Consider the following 21,128-nt stretch of genomic DNA (forward strand, 5'->3'; position numbering starts at 1 on the left):
GCCCCTGCCATCACTGTGTCATTGTGGTTACATTGCTCCCTTCTCTCACTCAGTCTTAGATGCAGGGCAGATGATCCCTGGCCTCTTCTCCTCTAAGGCCCTGGGATGAACCAGTCTGTTCTTCTCCAGCTGTAATCAGAGCTGCCTACCCAGGGGCCTTTGTCCAGACTGCAGTCAGCATAAGCCAAGGATGATGAAAGGTGGGAGTGGGGGCGGGGAGGCCCACCCACCCCCACCCGTCCCTGTTCACCCTCCCACAACCCCTCCCCCCACTCTCCCTCAAGCCCCCTCTCCACTCCACTGATGCACTTGACCACCCCACCCCCCACCAGCCAGCCCTCCACAGTTGCCTCAGCCCTGCTCAGCTCCAAAAGGAAAAAGGCAGAACTCCCAGCTGCAGCTGAACGGTCGGGAGCCAGGCACCACCAATCCACACTCCCCCACCAGCAGCCCCAGCCCTAGAAGTCATCAGTAATCAGAGCAGTGACAAGAACTGTTACCATCCCTCTGTTGACAATGTATTCCACGCCTGGCACTGTGCTACATGCTCTGCTGAGGTCCTCTCACTCTGTTATTCCCCACCTTTACTCACTCCCGTGCCGCCTTTGGGATTGTGGCTCTCTCCACATACCATGTGTGCTATAAATCAACTCACTTTTAAAAGCAAGCATCTTCGCCCTAAGCATTATATACATATAATGCATATACATGCATTAGAGGATGAGTCTGGCATTCTGTTCATTTTTTTTCCAATGCACACCAAAAGAACCATGAACATGAACGCTGCTCAACCAAAGTCACCTTGCAAAACCCACATTGGGGAAAATAGATCCAACCAATTTCTCACTCAAATCCTGAGAAGAAAGTATTAGAATCTCCACTTAACAGATGGAAGGACTGAAACTGGACATATCTTGCATAGCAGCCCCTCCCTGGGTCTCCACCCGCTGTCTCTGCCAAGACCCCTGCCCACCTTCTCCAGGTTCCCATCTCTTTCTCCTTCTCGTATTCTTCACCCCATTCCTTTTCCTTTTTTTATAACTTTTTATTTAATTCCAGGTAGTTAACATGCAGTGTTGTATTCCTTTCAGGTGTACAATATAGTGATTCAACACTTGCATACAGCACCTGGTGCTCATCACCACAAGTGTCCTCCATAATCCCCGTAACCTGTTTCACCCATCACCCCACCCAACTCCGCTCTGGTAACCATCAGTGTGTTCTCTGTAGTTAAGAATGTGTTTCTTGGTTTATTTCTCTCTCTCTCTCTCTCTCTTTTTTCCTTTGCTGCTTTGTTTTGTTTCTTAAATTCCGCATGAGTGTAATCATGTGGTATTTGTCTTTCTCTGACTAACGTTTCACTTAGCAGGATACTTTCTAGGTCTATCCATGTCGTTGCAAATGGCAAGATTTCATTTGTTTTTATGGCTGAATAATATTCCATTGTATATATGGACCACGTCTTCTTTACCTATTCATCTAGCCGTGGACACTTGGGCTGCTTCCATATCTTGGCTGTTGTAAACAATGCTGCTATCAATACAGGGGTGCATGTACCCCTTTGAAATAGTGTTGTTGTATTTTTTGGGTAAATACCCAGTAGCGTGATTGCTGGTTCCTAAGGTAGTTCTATTTTTAATTTTTTGAGGAAACTCCATACTGTTTTCCACAGTGGCTGTACCAGTTTGCATTCCCACCAACAATGCAGGAGGGTTCCTTTCGCCTTTTCTCCACATCCTCGTCAACACCTGTTGTTTCTTGTGTTGTTGATTTTAGCCATTCTAACAGGTGTGAGAGATATCTCATGGCAGTTTTGATTTGCATTTCCCTGAGAAGAGATGATGAGCATCTTTTCATGTGTCTGTTAGCCATCTGGATGTCTTCTTTGGAGAAATGTCTGTTCATGTCTTCTGCCCACTTTTAATTGGATTATTTGTTTTTTGGGTGTTGATTTGTTTAAGTTCTTTATGCATTTTTGATAATAACCCTTTTTTGATATGCCATTTGTAAAAACCTTCTCCCATTCAGTTGGTTCTCTTTTAGTTTTGTTTGTTTCCTTTGCTGTGCAGAAGCTTTTTATTTTGATATGATATGATTTTGATAGGTTACTTTTGCTTTTGTTTCCCTTGCCTTGGGAGACATATCTAGAAAAAAGTTGCTACAGCTGTTGTCAAAGAGGTTACTACCTGTGTTCTCTTCTAGGATTTTTATGGTTTCAGGTTTCACATTTAGGTCTTTAATCCATTTTGAATTGATTTTTGTGTATGGTGTAAGGAAGTGGTCCCTTTGTTCACCTACTTTGCCTCTTCCTGGCCTGAGGACTAAGGGATACTAAGGCTCAGCTTTTAAGTCATTTCTCTTGCAAAGCTTTCCCTGCTGCCCATTGTAGGGATCTTTTTGAGAGCTCCCAGGAGACCCTACCTAACCATGTGGTGGCAGAAATAATGGAGATGCTGATTACGCTGGGCTTGATGGCCTACAGTCAGACAATATCTTTGTATTTTTTTCCTCCTGCCACTGATATTCAGACCCACTATGTCCACTCTCTCTTCATCACCCAAAGGACTGTATACCCTTGGACATGTTCCTTATCTTTTTATTCCTTCTCACACCTCATTTTCAGGCATTAAAATGTTTAATCTGATCTAAATCTAAACTGAAATCCAGCTTAGAGCTGGCTTCTCTTTCCTAACCCAGCCTTACCCAGGGTGTGGTGTTTTTTCATGCTTCTGCAGTCTGTCTTTGTAGCCCTTATTCATTCACTGTAATGTTTACTGAGTACCTACTGTGTGCTAGATACAGTTCTAAGTTCTTGAGCCAAATCACCTGCCAAACAGGCAAAGATCTCCTTCCTCATGCATTTTAGATTCTAATGGAAGGAGATAGAAGCAAAAAATAATGAATAAGTAAATTCTATAATATGTTAGAAAGTGACGAGTTTTCAAGAAAAAGTAATACTGCATCAGGGTTGGGGAGGGAAGGGAGAACCACTTCAGAGATGGATTGCCCTTTGAAGTAGGTGGTGAAGGTAAGCTTCACTAAGAAGGTGAGAAAAATCTTTGGTAAAGATTTGAAGGAGGAGAGGGGGTTATCCATAGTTACGTGGGGGAGAGTGGTCTGAGAAAAAAAATGGCAGGTACAATGATCCTTTGGCAGGGTGTGTCAGTGGGCCTGGATGTGGGAGGGTGTGGTAAATGGACAGCACATCAAGCCAGAGAGGACCGTAACATGTGTGAATACCATGCAGGAACTTAGATAATGTGGTAAACACTTGGGCATTTCTTTTGCATGAAACTGGTATTCACTGGTGGGTACTGAGCAGAGGTGTGACATGATTTAACCTCTGACCTAACCTTAACAGCATCTAAAATGAATGTAATCATTTCCCATGTCATCAGCTATCTCGCCTCCAAAATGGGAGAGATCTGAATGAGTCACCTTTGTGACCATCTGAGAAGAGCAGTCAATAAGTATCTGTTGACTAATTGGAAAAACCAGATATTTCCAGGGAATATGGTATTCCGTGGCTTATCTAGGGGAACTTGGCTCCAGAACTTCCAAACCAAACAGGTCTGTTGGCTCTTTTGCCTCTATTTCTGAGAGGATGAATTATTTTTTTCTTGAGCTTCCTTCCATCTGTGAGACCCTAATTACAATTCCAGGACCACGACCTTCATTCGCCAAATCTGCTGCATCCAGGTGATCAGTAGGCATGGTCAGTGACTCCCAGACCATCCACTGCAGTTGTGTGGAGTCCAAAGCCTGTTCTCCAATTCTCCCATTCTAGTCTTGCTATAGTTTGCTAAGTGTTTTTCTATATGAGAATGCATTGTTTTAAGAAAAACTTTTACCTATTAATTTTTTGAAAAAGTAAATGTAGCTGGGGTGAAGGTGTGCGAGGGCACCTGGCTCTGGGTGTCCCAGACAGACCAGGTTCAGCCACTCACTGCTGACAAAATCCAAAGGCAGAGAGACAAGTGGTAGTCAACAAGAAAGGAATTTATTTCAGTGAGGCCAACACCGGGAAGATAGCAGACTAGCATCTCAGAAACTGTCTCCTAGTGTTGAAAATATTTCCAGGCTTATATAAGGAAAATGTGGGACAAAGGTCAGTGAGTATGGGCAGGGCGGCAGTGAAGGTCAGGTGGATCATTGCCTTGAAGTCAGTCATGCAGGGTCTTGCCACATCAGTGCAGTCCTTATTGTTGTTTGAGGGTGTAGTTTTGGTTAGGTCAGGGGGTGTTTTGCCCACAGGGTCTTTTGCTGAGTTAAAAGGTAATCTGGAAAGAAGAATTTAATAAGAAAGTACAGACTGAGGTCAAAGTGCAGGTGGTTGAAGTCCTCATAAGTAAAAATGTAATTTGAATGAGTTAATAAGAAAGCCCACTTTGATCTGTTTAAGTTAAACTGGCTCCTCTCTCCAGAAGCAACTGAGGTGACCCCAGTTTCTAGCTCTCCCTACCAGAGGTATCTAAACAGCTTTATGTGCTGAGTATTTGATGTGCACTATCAAGGTCAATTCTCACATGCCTAAATGGTCTCCTAGGACTATCCCCCATTTTCAAGTAAGAGGACTGAAATTCGGGGCAGGAGTAACAACTTCTTCAAGAGCACACAGCTCAGTAGCAGGGGAAGCCAAATCCAAATCCAGACAGACTTCAGGTTCTCAGTCCTTAACCATGAACTTCGATAGCTTCTATATAGCTGTACTGTATAGTCATGGTTAAAGAGGTTGTTCACCACTGGAGCTGAAGAACCAGAGTATTTGTACAGGGAAGAGGCGGTCACCGGTGCAGGAGAAAGCACAAATCCAGACTTCAGAAGAGAGCTGTAAGGCAGGGAGAGTAGCAGTGAACAGGAATGGATGGGATGGGGTAAAGTTGGTACTCCCTCCCCAGACTAGAGAAGTAAATGAGGCAGAGGTGAACAGCTTTGATGTCTCTAATGGGTGCCCAGGAAAGAATGCATCAGGAAGAATATCTGATCATTTGGGACTCCTCGTAGACCAGGAGAGAGCCTGTGGTTCCTAGGAGTCAACCAGGAGTTAAATCCTTATTTCTTGCCACCAGATTCCTTTGGAAAACATCATCTCCCTTTCCCAAGCAGATACAACTATTTCTTAAAGTCCTTTAACAGAGCCTTAGAGAGGGACAGCATCTCAGGTACCTAACTCTGCAGGATTTAGGTTTCTATATGCAGGGGTCCTGTTTTCCTCCCCTCTGTGGCAAAGTGATCAAGATAAAAGAAGTGACAGGACAGAAGGGAAAGTGTTGTCCAGCTGATTTCCTGTTCCTGGTGCTGTGAAACCCCATTGTAGGTAGGTAATGAGAGGGCACAGAACAGCAACACCAAGAGGTATTTAGGGCAGACCCTGGGGGGAACTTCCTGGAAGAGAATAAAGAGACTCATGACAATGTGATTCTGAGATATTTAGGAATATCAAATGTCTCCTGATGTGGGTCTCTGTTACTTTGTGCCCTCAGTGATTAGTCATTGCCAGGTACCTGGCACCCTAATCTTGTCCATTTCGAAGTCTCATGAGAGACCTCGGCATTTAGGGAGCCCCAATCCCTGCTGATCATGGGGGCCCTTCTAGCATATGAACCACTGATGTTCAACACCTCAAAGGACTAACTCTCTAAGAGTGGATTCTTGGGGTGCATAATGGCCAGAGTGAGAGCAGACAGGCAAGCTCTGTGGCATTGGGGCACTTTCTCCATCAGGGAGGTTACAAGTTCTGAGGTGACCTGTAATGTCAGACGTCTCTTATTCAGCTGCAATATTTTTTCTCTTAGGTGAGTGTTTCTGGAAAACATCCTGTCTCAGAGGCTGAGAGCCCTCTGCTTTCCAGCTCTTGTCTCCAGGTCTGAGGATCCACTGCCAGTCAGCAGCTTGGGCAGGTGAGAGCCATTCCACTGGGAGATTAGGGTTTTAGGCCTGGGTCTGGGATTTCCTTAAGGAAATATTGTTCCACTCTGGGCTTTGATCTTAACCCCTCGATGACCTGGGAAGGTCTTTGTTTTTCTGACTCTATGACCCAAACAGAACTGCAGAAGAGCTAATATTCATTGAGTTGGGCAAGACAATATAGGTGGAGTGGGGGTAATTTGCAGAGGCAGAGAATATTAGGTGCTAAGCTTTGGGCAAAGTATGTTTGACATGCATGAAAGACATCCAAGGGGAGAAGTAAAGCAGATTGGGATGCAACAGAGAGATCCAGGCTGGAGACACATGTGAGTGTCATCGGCAAGGCAGTTGGGGTCCAAGCTACCATACTGGGTGAGACCTTGTATGGAGTGAGTGTGGATAAAGGAGATGAGGCAGAATCATCAAAAGAGAAAGCGAAGAAAGGGTTGAGGAGGTGAAAGAAAGTACATCAAACCCCTGGGAGCTGTATTTCTCTCTTCCTGGTTGGAGCTAGAACTTGCTATCAGTCCTGGGCATAAATCTCCTCTTTGTCCCCTGGATTAAAAGAACTGTCCCTGCTGCCTGGAAAGGCTCTGGGGCTGTGCATTCCATAAATGCAGCAGGGAAGACAGTTAATGATTAGCTCTGCTCTCCATGAAGGCCACGGGAATTCTGCAGGTAACTTCTTGATTAGCTGCATTCTTTTCAAAAGAATGTTACACTCCCTAAATTAAAATTTTCAAAAGTGGTAGGGATTCAGGAGCTGTCTGGTCAGGAGGAGGGTGGACCAAGAGATCCCCAGAGAAACTTCCCAAAGAACTTGGCAGGTGAATACTATTGTCAGGAATTGTGGACTGATGGGTCACTAACTGATCTCTAGAAGTCAGGGCTATGGAGGAGACTAAAAATTTCCCGGGAAAAGTAACCTGCAATTTTTATTTTATTTTATTTTATTTTTTCTATCCTTTTTATTTTACTATTTTATTTTATTTTATTTATTTTTTCTATCCTTTTTATTTTACTATTTTATTTTATTTTATTTATTTTTTTAAATGTTTTTTATTATATTATGTTAGTCACCATACAGTACATCCCCGGTTTCCGATGTAAAGTTCAATGATTCGTTAGTTGCGTATAACACCCAGTACACCATGCAATACATGCCCTCCTTACTACCCATCACCAGCCTATCCCATTCCCCCACCCCCCCTCCCCTCTGAGGCCCTCAGTTTGTTTCTCATAGTCCATAGTCTCTCATGTTTCATTCCCCCTTCTGATTACCCCCCCTTTCTTTATCCCTTTCTTCCCCTACCGATCTTCCTAGTTCTTATGTTCCATAGATGAGAGAAACCATATGATAATTGTCTTTCTCTGCTTGACTTATTTCACTTAGCATTATCTCCTCCAGTGCCGTCCATGTTGCAGCAAATGTTGAGAATTCGTTCTTTCTGATAGCTGAGTAATATTCCATTGTATATATGGACCACAACTTCTTAATCCAGTCATCTGTTGAAGGGCATCTCGGCTCCTTCCACGATTTAGCTATTGTGGACAATGCTGCTCTGAACATTTGGGTGCATATGGCCCTTCTCTTCACTATGTCTCTTTCTTTGGGGTAAATACCCAGTAGTGCAATGGCTGGGTCATAGGATAGCTCAATTTTTAACTTTTTAAGGGACCTCCACGCTGTTTTCCAGAGTGGCTGTACCAACTTGCATTCCCACCAACAATGTAGGAGGGATCCCCTTTCTCCACATCCTCTCCAGCAATTGTTGTTTCTTGCCTTGTCAATTTTTGCCATTCTAACTGGCATAAGGTGGTATCTCAGTGTGGTTTTGATTTGAATTTCCCTGATGGCTAATGATTTTGAACATTTTTTCATGTGTCTGTTAGCCATTTGTATGTCTTCATTGGAAAAGTGTCTGTTCATATCTTCTGCCCATTTTTTGATTTGTTTATTTGTTTCTCGTGTATTGAATTTGAGAAGTTCTTTGTAGATCTTGGATACCAGTCTTTTATCTGTAGTGTCATTTGCAAATATCTTCTCCCATTCCGTGGGCTGCCTTAGTTTTTTTGACTGTTTCCTTGGCTGTGCAGAAGCTTTTTATCTTGATGAAGTCCCATAAGTTCATTTTATCTTTTGTTTCTCTTGCCTTTGGAGATGTGTCATGAAAAAGGTTGCTTTGGCTGATGTTGTAGAGGTTGCTGCCCATGTTTTCCTCTAGAATTTTGACGGATTCCTGTCTCACATCGAATCCCTAGGAACCTTGAAAGGGCCCGGTATTAGTGGGGAGGCAGCACTGGGCAAAGGAAAAGTGTCTTTAGCACAACAAAGGGAGGGACTGAGGTGGCTGGGAAAAGGGCAGTCAAAGGGGGTTGGATGGCAGTCAGGAAAGGAGGCCTGTCTGGGGAGGTGAGGCCAGAAAGATGAGCAAGAGCCAGGCATGGAAAGAGAGAGGGACCAGAATGTACAAAGGCAATAACTATTCGGGCCTTGGAGCATGGTAAGGATATCTACACTTGTTTGTGTAGAAAATAGGAGAGGAGACACAAGTATTCAGAGACCTTGAGCATTCTGGCTCCTGCTGCCTAGAAAAAAATCCAGCCATTGGCAGGACTCCTAGCTGGGTTCCTTGAATCAAAGGTGCTAGAGTTAAATTCTGCAATCCCCATCAAGGTACACATGTTGGAACTCAGAAACCAGCCTACACAGCCTTGGAACTACTTTCCCTGGGGCCAACACATAGATGAAAACAATAATTATAACAGCTATAATTTCTTAAGCAATTATAGGTATTAGACCCCATGTGCTAGGTGCATAGTATTCAAGATACCTCAGTTAATTAAGAATTTTGAATGTCATTGGTTTAGATAGCCACCTGAGAGACTGATGGATGATAGAGACTTGCTTATTTATGATTGTTAATAAGTAGGGTAAATAACAGATCCTTTATACTATTAGTAAAGTGCTTTATTGCTTTGAGGTATACCTGTAATGAATATTACACTCCCTAAATTAAAATTTTCTTTGCCTGGAAAAAGAGAGATATCTCAGTCAAGATTCCGTTGAAGGAAATAGATGCTGTTTATATTAGTCAGCATATACCATAGTAACAAAAATCCCAAATATCTCAGGAACTTATACCCATACATATCTTTTCTCATGGTCTGTGTGTTGGCTGTGGCTGTTAGGACTCAGCTCAGGTCTACATGCACTATCATCCGGGGACCCAGGCTGAAGGTATGGCACCTATCTGGGATATGCTGCTCTCATAATAGAAAGCAGAAATGCAAGAGTTCCTGACCAACTACACAATCTCATCCACTCACATCTCATTGACCAAAGCATATGCCGTGAACAAGCCAAAGTCAATGAGAGGTGTATACATCCTCTTCCCTAGATGCACTGGGCATGTCACATGAAAATCAATGCGGACACATAATCCTACTACAGGGAGGAGGCAATTGTTGGAAAAAACAATTTGATCTACCACACCATGGTATTTTAAACACCAAAGTATTTATTGCATGAAATTGGGCGTTTATAGAACTGTCAGAAGGGCTGGAGAAATAGGATTTAGACTGGCTGTTGTGCTTTAGCAAAATGGCACACCAGAGGGAAACAGAACTGAATGCTGAGTGCCAATTCACTCATAACCACCACAAATTCCTTTCTGGAAGAGCCCTGTAAGGTTGCAATGAATTTCCTTAAGCAGATGACCTACAGCAGTCTATACCAGAAAGACTTACCACTGTGACCTCTTTACTTCATAGGTCTGACCATGCACTGGCTGTGGAAACTTCAGCAGATTTGCATCCTATGGGGGACCCAGGTGTCTGGTCGCACTGTCCACCTTCATACCAAGCAACTGGCATCTCTGCAGTGGGGTCACCAGGAGGTCCCTGCCAAATTTAACTTTGCCAGTGATGTGATAGATCACTGGGCTGGCATGGAGAAGGTAATGGGATGGAAAAGGGGCACAAAGTTGAACAAAGTTCATTAATTCACCCACTCATCCATAAATATTCATTGAGCACTTATGTGTCAAGTGCTGTGATGAGCTATGAAGATGTCCATCTTCCATGAAGGCAGCATGGGTAGGAACAAGAGAGCATGGGCTTGGCAGAAAGGAGCCCCAGGGGGCTGGTGCCAGGTGGATCAATCTGGAATACTTCTCCACCCCGGCCCTGGCAGCCGACACAGTTTGGCTATATATACATGCTCTGTTGTGACCTCCCAGGGTAAAACAAGAAGAAGGGAGCTGTGGTCATAAAGAAAGTAGATTTGAGTTTAGTAAGAGAAAATCAGCACTGACCAAAGACTGAGTCAGTCTTCTCAGAAAATTATGTGTCCTTATCATTAGGGGTGTATAAGCAGGGTGGCCACTATCAGAGAAAGAAAGCAATGTGGAAATTTCTGTTTCCTTTCTTTCCCCGGACTTCTAGAATTCCACCCCATTCATTGCCAGTCCCATCATTGCCTTCACCTGAAGTTCTGTGCACCTTTCTAGAGCATAGATGAATTCCTGGCTAATATAGGGGAAGAGGTGGAGTATGGCTCTCAAAGGGAGTCATACCATGATGTTGGCCTGAGGTCCTGGCACCATGACATAACCTTGATGTGCAGATCACAAATCTGGGCCTCTAGGTGAAGATGGCCCATGGTGCAGGAACTCTTAAAAAATAATAATAATAAGGCACCTTGGTGGCTCAGTCAGTTAAGTGTTTGCCTTTGGCTCAGGTCATGATCCCAGGGCCCTGGGATCGAGCCCCACATCAGACTCCCTGCTTAGAGGGGAGCCTGTTTCTCCCTCTGCCCCTCCCCCCACTCATGTGGGCACTCACATGAGCTCTCTCGCTCTCTCTCTTTCAAATACATGAATAAAATCTTGAAAAATAATAAGTCAGCATTTTAAAATTGAAATTTTTCAGATAAAAATTTAGATTTCTGGCTTTTGTTTAAAAGTTATACCTCCTTAGAATAATGAGGGTCTTTACTACCATGACTCAGAATCCCGAATCCATAAAAGAAATGATTTAATAAATTAGCTACATAAAGATTAAAAAACCACTACAACACCATAAACAAAATAAAGAAACTAGTGACAACTGAGGGAAGATATTCAACTTCTATGACAGCATAAGAGTTAATATTCCCAACATAAAAAGAGTGCCTTGAAATAAAAAATAAAGAGACACAACCAAATATATAAGAGGGCAAGGTATATGAATGGACAGTTTACAAAAAAGTGAACTCAGGGGCTCCTGGCTGGTTCAGTTGGTAGAGCATGTGACTGTTGATCTTGAGGTTGTGAGTTCAAGCCCCATATTAGGCACAGAGATTACTTAAAAATAAAATCTTAAAGAAAAGTGAACTCAAACAGCCCTTAAATATGAGGAAAAAATGCTCAACCCCATTCATAATGAGGGTAATGTAAATTAAAACTTCACTGAAATAAATTTTTACCTACCAGTTCAGTTAAATATACGAGTTTGACAACATGCTCTGTTGACAGGACTATAAGGAAAATGACACTTTTACACATTACTGGTCATAAAAGTGCAAAATGGTACAACTCTAAGGAAATTTTAAATATCTAACACAATTAACTATTATATTTTCTCTGACTTTGTAGTACTGCTCTCAAACTATGTTATGGAACCCCTGAGAATACCTGAGACTCTTTCAGGGTAATCTGTGAAATCAAAACTATCTCAGAACAAAACTAAGACAAATTGGAATCCTTGTGCATCACCAGTGGATATGTAAAATGGTACAGCCTCTATGAAAAACAGTGTGGTAGCTCCTTAGAAAAATTTCAAATAAAATTACTATATAATCTAGCAATTTCACTCTTAGATATATACCCCAAAGAATCAAAAGCAGGATCTTGTTTAGGGAACTCAGTGACTCCATCAAACATAACAACTTTTGTATTATAGGAGTCCCAGAAGAGGAGAGAGAAAAGGGGGCAGGAAATTTAATTGAGGAAATAATAGTTGAAAACTTCCCTAATCTGGAGAAGGAAGCAGATATCCAAATCCAAGAGGCAAAGAGAACTCCCATCAAAATCAACAATAGCAGGCCAATACTAAGACATATTATAATTAAATTTGCAAAATATAGTGATAAAAAGTCCTAAAAGCAGCAAGACAAAAGAAGTCCCTAACTTACAAGGGAAAACCCATAAGCCTAGCTGCAGGTTTCCCAACAGAAACTTGGCAAACCAGAAGGGAGTGGCTTGATATAGTCAACGTGCTGAATGGACAAATCAGCAGCCAAGAATACTCTATCCAGCAAGGCTGTCATTCAGAATAGAAGGAGAGATAAAGAGTTTCCCAGACAAATGAAAACTAAAGGAGCTCATGACCACTAAGTCAGCTCTGCAAGAAATATTAAAGTGCAAAGGAGAGACCAAAAGTGACAAGACAAGAGAGGAACAGAGGAAATCTCCAGAAACAATGACAAAACAAGTAAGAAAATGTCACCGAATTCATTTCTATCAATAATTACTCTGAATGTAAATGGACTAAATGCTCCAATCAAAAGATATAAGGTGTCAGAATGGAAAAAAAAAAAAAAAAAGCAAGACCCATCTGTATGCTGCCTATAAGAGACTCATTTTAGCCTTAAAGACACTGGCACATCGAAGGTGAGGGGATGGAGAACAATTTATCATGCTAATGGATGTCAAAAGAAAGCCAGAGGAGCCATACTTATATCAGACAAACTAGATTTTAAGCCAAAGACTATAGCAAAAGATGAAAAAGGGCACTATATCATAATAAAGGGGTCTATCCAACAAGATCTAACAGTTGTGATATTTATGCCCCCAACATGGGAGCACCCAAATATATAAATCAAATAATAACAAACATAAAGAAACTCAGTGGTAATAATACAATACTAGTAGGGAAATTTAACACCCCACTTACAGCAATGGACAGATTACGTAAGCAGAAAATCGACAAGGACACAATGGCTTTGAATGTCACACTAGACCAGATATATTCAGAACAGATATATTCAGAACATTTCATCCTAAAGCAGCAGAATACACAATCTTTTCAAGTGTGCATGGGACGTTCTCCAGAATTGATCACATACTAGGTCACAAGTCAGCCCTCAATAAGTACAAAAACATTGAGATCATACCTTGTCTATTTTCTGACCACAAAGCTATGAAACTTGAAGTCAACCCCAAGAAAAAATTTGGAAAGACCACAGATACATGGAAATTAAACAACATGCTACTAAACAATGAATGGGTCAACCAGGAAATCAAAGAAGAAATGAAAAAATACGGGGTGCCTGGGTGGCTTAGTCAGTTAAACATCTGCCTTTGGCTCAGGTCATAATCTTGGGGTCCTGGGATCGAGCCCAATATCGGGCTCCCTGCTCAGCAGGGAGTCCGCTTCTCCCTCTCTCTCTCATGCTCTCTCTCTCTTTCTATCTCTTTCAAATAAATAAAATCTTTAAAGAATTTTTTAAAAAGAAATAAAAAAATACATGGAAATTAATGAAAATGAAAAGCAGGGCCTTGAAGAGATATTTGTACACCCATGTTCATAGCAGGATTATTCATAATAGCCAAAAGGTAGGATCAGTGGATGAATAATAAACAGAATGTGGCACATCCATATAATGGAATATTGTTCAGCCTTTAAAAAAATGAAATTTCTGTCATATGTTACAATAAGGACGAACCTTGAAGATATTATGTTAAGTGAAATAAGCAGAAAAGCAAATGTTGTGTGTTTCCATTTATATGAGGTTCCTAGAGCAGTCAAATTCATAGAGACAGAAAGTAGAATGCTGGTTTTCAGGGGCTGGGAGGATGGTGAACTAGGGAGTTCTTGTTTAATGGGGACAGAGTTTCTGTCTAGAAAGATGAGAAAGTTCTGGTAATGGATGGTGGTGATGATTGCACAGTAATGCAAATGCACTTAATAGCACTGAACTGTACACTTAAAAATGGTTAAAATGGTAAATTTTATGGTATTTATATTTAACCATAATAAAAAAAGAAAACCGAAAATAAATGCATAGAGAGGGGAAAACAAGTAAATAAATCTAAAATAATATTTGCCTTTTTCTCTGTCATGCTCTGACAAGTATATAGTGGTATTTCCGGAGGCTCCATGGCAGGTGACACTGCAACAAAGTGATAGAAACAGATAACAGAATCCAGCTGTCTTCTGTTAAGGAAGGCTGTTAAAGAGATTTGCAAAAATGTAAAATGAAACCACTCTTTTTCTTTTCTTTTCTTTTTTCTTTTCTTTTTTCTTTTCTTTTCTTTTTCTTTTCTTTTCTTTTCTTTTTTAGAGAGTATACTTACCTCTATATTAAAACATAATATTTGTGGTAATGTATAATGGTTTGCTTCTGTTATTTGTAGAAGCACACATTTGTAAAATGTCTCGGTTTTAATTTCTAATATAGTAAATAGGGATAGATAGATGGGTAGTAAGGAGGGTACATATTGCATGGTGCACTGGGTGTTATATGCAACTAATGAATCATCGAACTTTACATCAAAAACTAGGGATGTACTGTATGGTGACTAACATAATATAATAAAAAATATTATTATAAAAAAATAGGGATAGATAGAACCCATATAAATAAAAGCTCTTTGGAGTGCAGAGGGGATCCTGAGATCAACAAGTCTGCTAAGCATTGACGTGACAATTCCAAGACAGGATTGATTCTACATGCGTGTGTGCCAGCCCACCCTGATCAGCAGATCTTCTCTTTCTTCAGACTGGTAAGCGACCTCTGGGCCCAGCCCTGTGGTGGGTGAACGGTGATGGTGATGAAATAGTGTGGAACTTCAGCCAACTGAGGGAATTCAGCCAGCAGGCAGCCAGTGTCCTTTCAGGGGCATGTGGCCTGCAGCCTGGCAGCCGTGTGGCGGTGGTGCTGCCCCGAGTGCCTGAGTGGTGGCTGGTGACCCTGGGCTGCATGCGAGCAGGTTGGTAATTGACCACCTGGCCTGGTCACTATCTCCTTTGTGAAGCTGATGGCAGAGAAATTCCACCACCCCTCCCAAAAGATGTCTCCTCTACATAGTATGCGGTCTCTCGTCATATGGAAATACCACCCTTCTTCCAGTTACTTAAGTAAAGTGTGCACCAAGCACTGTGCTAGAGCTGCTAATATAGAGTAGACAAAACATGGTCTGTACATTCATGGGGCTTAAAGATCTTTGGAGATAGATAGCCTTTAAACTATTAATTGCACACATCATTATTGAATCACAATTTTGATAAGTGGCATGAGAATTTTATAAGAACCCATTGAAAGAAAAAAAGTTGGCAGATGATGACCTAGAGACCATATCTGGTCCACAGCTTGTTTTTGTAAATAAAATTTTATTGGAACATAGCCATGCCCTGTTTACATATTGTCTGTAGCTGCTTTTGCACTATAATGGCACACTGGAGTAGTTAGGACAGAGAGCATCTGGCCCACAAGGCCTAACATCTACAGTTTGGCCCTCTGCAGAAAAATTTTGCCAACTCTGTGATAAAAGGAGACCTGAACTGACTAATCTGAGGGGGTCACTGAAGTCTAAGTGGAGTGATATTTGGACTGGGGTCTGAAGGATAAGTTGGGGTTCGGCCAGGAGAAGAAGCAGAGAGGGATGCCCCAAGCAGTAGGAAGAGCACAGAGAGGAAGGAAGCTTGCAAATTATGAGAAAACCTGAAAGGGTAACGGTGTGTTTAGAGGCAGCAAGGAGAAAGTAGTGGCAAGCGAGCCCGGAAAGATGGGCAGGACCCTGGGGGGCATGGTGAGGGTTCTGCATCCTTTTCCAGTGAGGAATGGGAAAGCATGGATGGATTGAGGGACATGATCATACTCTGTTCATAAAAGGTCACCCTGGATGGTACATAGAGATGGGATGAGAGAGGGCAAGAGTGGGTGTGGGAAACCCAGACAGGAAACAAGGAATGATGCTGGCTTCAACCTTAGATGGGGTGGTGGAGATGGAGGTAAGTGGGTGGATTTAAGAGGCAATTAGGAGGACTCAGAACACTATTTTTTGATGAATGACATATGATAGAGAAAGCCAGGGAGATGGAGAAGTCATAGAAACTCTGGCAACTGGGTGGATGCTTTGGTCTTTCACTGAAGAAAGGGAGAAGCAGGTATGGGGCTGTCAGGGTAAGATGGCAGGTTCAATTTGGTAACTGTTGAGCTGGGGTACCCATGTGATGTTCAAGAAGGGATGAGAAGTTCCAGTTACAATATAAATAAGTCCTGGGGATGTAATGTGCAGCATGGGGACTATAGTTAACAATAGTGTATTGTGTATCTGAAAGCCACTAAGAGAATACATCTAAAAGTTGTTACCACCAGAAAAAAAATTTGTAATTATGCATGGTGATAGATGTTAACTAAGCATGGTAATCATTTCATAATACATCCATATATCAAATAATTATGTGGTACACCTAAAATTAGTATCGTGTTATATATTTATTATATCTCAATCAAAAATATGTATGGGAAAGAGAAAAGAAGGGATGGAAAGTGAGATTGCATTGAAAGGCACAACGTCTGAGATGGAGACAGAAATTCAAGAGTCATCAACCTTTAGATTCGAGAGTTGAGAAGTGGAGAAGTGTAAGAAAGAGCCACAGAAAGGCCTGCACAACCTACCCTCATTCCCACCCCTACCCTTCCTGGCCTCCCTCATATGTAACAGGCATTCTCATCAGTAAGGAGGAAGATGTAAGTGTGGTCAAGATGTAGGAGTAATCAGAGGAAGTAGAAACAATCATAGGAACTTGAGGCCCCATGGAGAGAGTGAACAGGCCACAGAAGGAAGATGACACACTGAAAGATTATGGTCTAAAGGGAAGGAGAATTTAGTGGGGGACATGTGTCTGTTCTTCTGTGGGCCTGACTCAACATGGCCATTGTGGAGACACACTGGAGGTGGTTGACAGGTCTGTAGTGTGGATCCTGAAGTGTTAAGAGTGGGAAGAAAGTGAGCCGGGGTAAAAGCTGTTCATGAGGAGGAGCATGTGAAATAAGCTTTGTAGAGGGTGAAATATAAGTCTAGTTATTCATGAGAAGAATAAACAAAATTACATGAGTCTTATCAAGATAGAAGACAAAAACAAAACTAAGAGCACCCTTGCCCAAGAAAATTCTATGTTCCTGGTCTGGGAGAAGTAACCAGGCCCTCAAGCAGGACCTGTGTTGCAGGTTGGAGAATTCCAAGAGCCTTTCCTTTGTTTAATTACTGTATGAAAATCTTTGGATACAGGAAACTCCCATAGGGCATTGTGTGTGTGTGTGTGTGGAGGGGGGGTGTTAGACTGTCCATGGCATGATACCAGGCAACTAAGTTTCTCTCCTTAGTCCTGGTAGACCCCTTATAGTTCTAACACACCTAGGAAATTGGTGCTCAAAAATCACTGTCTGATCTTTGGTGCCTTGTTATTGAGAATCCCCATTGGTCATCCCTTCCTCAACCCCTCTTCACCCATTTGCTCCCCACTGGTTGTTTATATCAGGCTTCTCTAGGGAAGAAGATAACCCTCCCTCCCAGTTCTCTCTAAGACATTTGGCTTCTCTAGGCCTTGTCTTCATGCCCGGAACTATCCAAATGAAAGCCAAGGACATTATTTATAGGCTGCAGGTGTCTAAAGCCAGGGCCATCGTGGCTGGGGATGAAGTGGCCCAGGTAGTGGACACCGTGGCCTCTGACTGCCCCTCTCTGAAAACGTAGCTACTGGTATCTGAGAAAAGCCAGGATGGATGGCTGGACTTTAAGACACTACTACGGTGAGTATCTACATGTCTCAGCCTGTGTTTTTACCAAAAGTGGAAACTGAACAAAGCACTTATGTGCAGGTGCTTTATTTGGGAGCTCCCACGAGCAGAGCGTGGGACTGGGGAGTGTGAAGCAGGGATGAAGGAAAAGCTACTTTAAGAGTTTATTATCGAGTCACTGCATGGGATAAGTGGGCTTAATCTGCAGGGACATCACAGAATGCCTCTTAGGATTATCCACTGAAGGACCGGCAAGCTTTGAGCCATTAGCACCTGAGCTCCATTGGTGGAGGGTTGTACAGGGGGTGGGTATCATCTGCCCCATACTTCTGGGCTGCACATGCATGCATACAGAGCAGGCTCAGAGTCCCATGCCATTGTGACAACAGAGAAATCCTGGGGCAGAAAGTGAATCAGCCATAGTCCACACCAAAAGCACCACCAAGTGGATTGAAATGCCCAGAGCTGTTTACTGCAAACCTGGCAGGAATCAGGTGAGGCCAAGAGCATATGAGGTAAACACAGAGGAGGCTGATATACTGAATATCTTCTTCTCACCCTCTGTATCTCTAAGCTAGGCTTCTGAAGCAGAGGACTCTATGAGTCCTTCCAACAGTGTATGGCAAACTTGGCTGGAGGGATGCAATTCCCTGTCACATGTCTGGACTCCCTCCATTAGAGACACAAACCTTAGGAAACCCCTAGGGAGAACAAAAGCTTTTTCTAATGTCATAGTCTTAAAGATAACTGTCAGAGAAGGAGACGACATGCAACCAGCTTTGAGAGACTTGAAATTGAGACACTAGAGGAGATGTTCAAGAGAAGGAAGTCAAGGGAATAGAGGAGGTTGTATTGTGAAAACTGATACTAAACGAGCACCTACTATTAACCTGGTATCATGCGAGGGCTCCCAACAACAATCAGGTTAACATTTATTGAGTTTTGCCGAGCAAGTTGCTCATTTTCTTTGTGTTAGTTAATTTTCTCAGTAACTCTGTGAGATGGGTGTTACAGATGATTGATATTGATTTCACAAATACAGAATGTGAAACTCAGAGAAGTTAAATAGTCTGAAGTCACATAAAATGCCAAATCTGAGGGGTTTTTGAGCCCAAGTGTGACTGACTCAGAATCCCTTGATCTTAACCATTCATAAGCACCCCTTCTGAAGTACGTTGGCTGACTTGCCCTTGCCAGCATGGGGAAAGGTAGGAGGAGATGAGTCACCGGGACATCTAGTGTCCCAGAGAGATCTGAGAATGTGATAGTCTGTCTTTATCAGGGAAGCATCTACCACTCATTGCTGTGTGGAGACTGGAAGCCAAGAAGCAGCTGCCATCTACTTCACCAGTGGGACTAGTGGCCTTCCCAAGATGACGGAACATTCCCACTCAAGCCTGGGCATGAAGGCCAAGATGGATGCTGGGTAAGACAAACCCTTTCTTTCTACAGAGAAATACATGACCAGGGCTTGAGACTTTTCTGAGCTCAAATCCAATTCTATTTGAATAGGCTACCATCTAGTGCTTCTGAGAAAGACAGTTGGGAAGGGGGGCAAGAGAGAGCATGGCTTAGCAAGCTGGGTATCTAGTGACCATTGGTGGGACATTTTTGTTTCAGATAACTTGGGATCTCCATACCGTTTCAGTGCTTTGAGCTGTGTGTCTAATAGGATTAGCACAAGGTATATATGCATTTCCCCCTTCTAGTCCGATCTCTATCTTGTCCTTTGGAATGCTGGTAATTTGCTTTGATGTCACCCACACTCCAAGAGGGCATTTTGGTTGTCAGCATCAAATTATTTTTCAGATCTGTTGAGGTGGAAACTGTAATTGGATTACAGTTTACCCTTGAATAATACAAGGGTTAGGAGCACTAGCCCTTGTGCAGCTGAAATCCAGGGATAACTTTTGACTACCGCAGAACTTAACTACTAATAATGTACCGTTAACCAGAAGCCTTACTGATAATATAATCAATTAATGCCTATTTTGTATGTAATATGCATTATATACTGTCTTCTAACAATAAAGTATTCATGAAAAAAGAGTATTTTATTAAGAAAATCATAAGGTAGAGAAAATACATTTATAGTACTGTACTGTATCGAAAAAAAATTGCATATAAGTGGACCCATGCAGTTCAACCCCATGTTGTTCAAGGGTCAACTGTAATGAAATGAACTGAGATCTCAGAACTTCTGGATCTCAGATCCTATAATTCAGAATTTTCTTTCACTGTGTATCAACCTCATAAATGCAATCAGAAAATACTGTGCCAAGGTTGTCATGCAATAATAATAAGAGATATTCAGGGTCTTTTTTAACCCCAGGATATCCTGCTTATTATGTTAAGTCTATTAGAACTGGAAAAATATTTTAATGCAAAAAATCTAAAAAACTTAAATGCCCCATCTATGAGTCTGTAGTACCAGAAAATTAAATTATTTCATAGAAATTATTTAATAGAAGAACTGTAGTAAAAATGCACTTTCTAAAAGATGGAGTAATAAATCACTTAAATGTAAGTAAGATATTAAATTTCCACCCATCACCCCAAAATTTGGTCCCGATAGGCTATGACCCAATTTCCCTACAGAGCTGAAAATATTAATCATCTTCAGTAAGAGACACATACTATGATGATTCCCAGCCACAAGGAAGTTCTTTGTGTCTAGCCTAAATCATTTTTCCTGTAACACAGGCTTCTGGTCTGAAGAGAGAAAGGAGACACATTTCACCCTGTACAGGACCTTCAACTGTGCATAGGCAGTTAATGATTCTTCAAGAAAAGAGAACCAAAGGTCTATCTGACCAAACTTGAACCTAGCAAGGCCACTTTTTAGAATATTCACTTAGATGTCTTTTGTTAGTAAACATTTTCTGGGTGGTTACCTCATGCCAAAAACTGTACTAAGTTCTGAGAATAAAATGAGAATGAGACCCAATTATCTGTTAGGTCATGTAAGCTGGGGTCACACCTTCTGAATATTCACTCCTTCTTGAAATAAGACATGTGGATAGAACAACTCTCCTTCCCCCTGCCTGCTTATACGTACGTACAGTGCTGCAAACACACACACACATACTTATGCACACACCCACCCCTACCCCCCCCACACACTCATGCTCCATCCACCCCAGCATGCACTCATCTACTTGTATGTACACGTATTTCTTCTATATTCTCAGCCTATGGATAGACCTGCAAGCCTCTGACATAATGTGGACCATATCAGACACAGCTTGGATACTGAAATCTTGGCTTCGTTTCTGGAACCTTGGACAGCAGGAGCATGCACATTTATCCATCTTTTGTGAAAGTTTGACCCAGTAGTCATTCTAAAGGTAAGACAGGACTCAGTTTGCACCAGGTCAGAGGTGGCTCAAGGTTTGCACGCTCCAGTTTATTGCAGTTTCTTTCAATTCAGCAA

The 21,128-nt window shown here is 42.1% G+C and overlaps 1 protein-coding gene across 1 annotated transcript in view; it reads left to right on the forward strand.

Moving 5' to 3' along the window:
- Positions 1–253: 253 nt before the first annotated feature.
- The window catches only part of ACSM2B (acyl-CoA synthetase medium chain family member 2B), a 38,299-nt gene continuing 17,424 nt past the window's right edge, over positions 254–21,128 (forward strand). Inside the window, 7 exon segments of the mRNA XM_044391510.3 lie at positions 254–5,900; positions 9,682–9,866; positions 14,672–14,882; positions 17,500–17,707; positions 18,978–19,121; positions 20,887–20,948; positions 20,951–21,042. Of these exon segments, the coding sequence (XP_044247445.1) occupies positions 9,690–9,866; positions 14,672–14,882; positions 17,500–17,707; positions 18,978–19,121; positions 20,887–20,948; positions 20,951–21,042 (894 nt within the window). The 5' untranslated portion in view covers positions 254–5,900; positions 9,682–9,689.

Source organism: Ursus arctos, unplaced genomic scaffold, assembly GCF_023065955.2.
Source record: "Ursus arctos isolate Adak ecotype North America unplaced genomic scaffold, UrsArc2.0 scaffold_2, whole genome shotgun sequence".
Taxonomy (NCBI): domain Eukaryota; kingdom Metazoa; phylum Chordata; class Mammalia; order Carnivora; family Ursidae; genus Ursus; species Ursus arctos.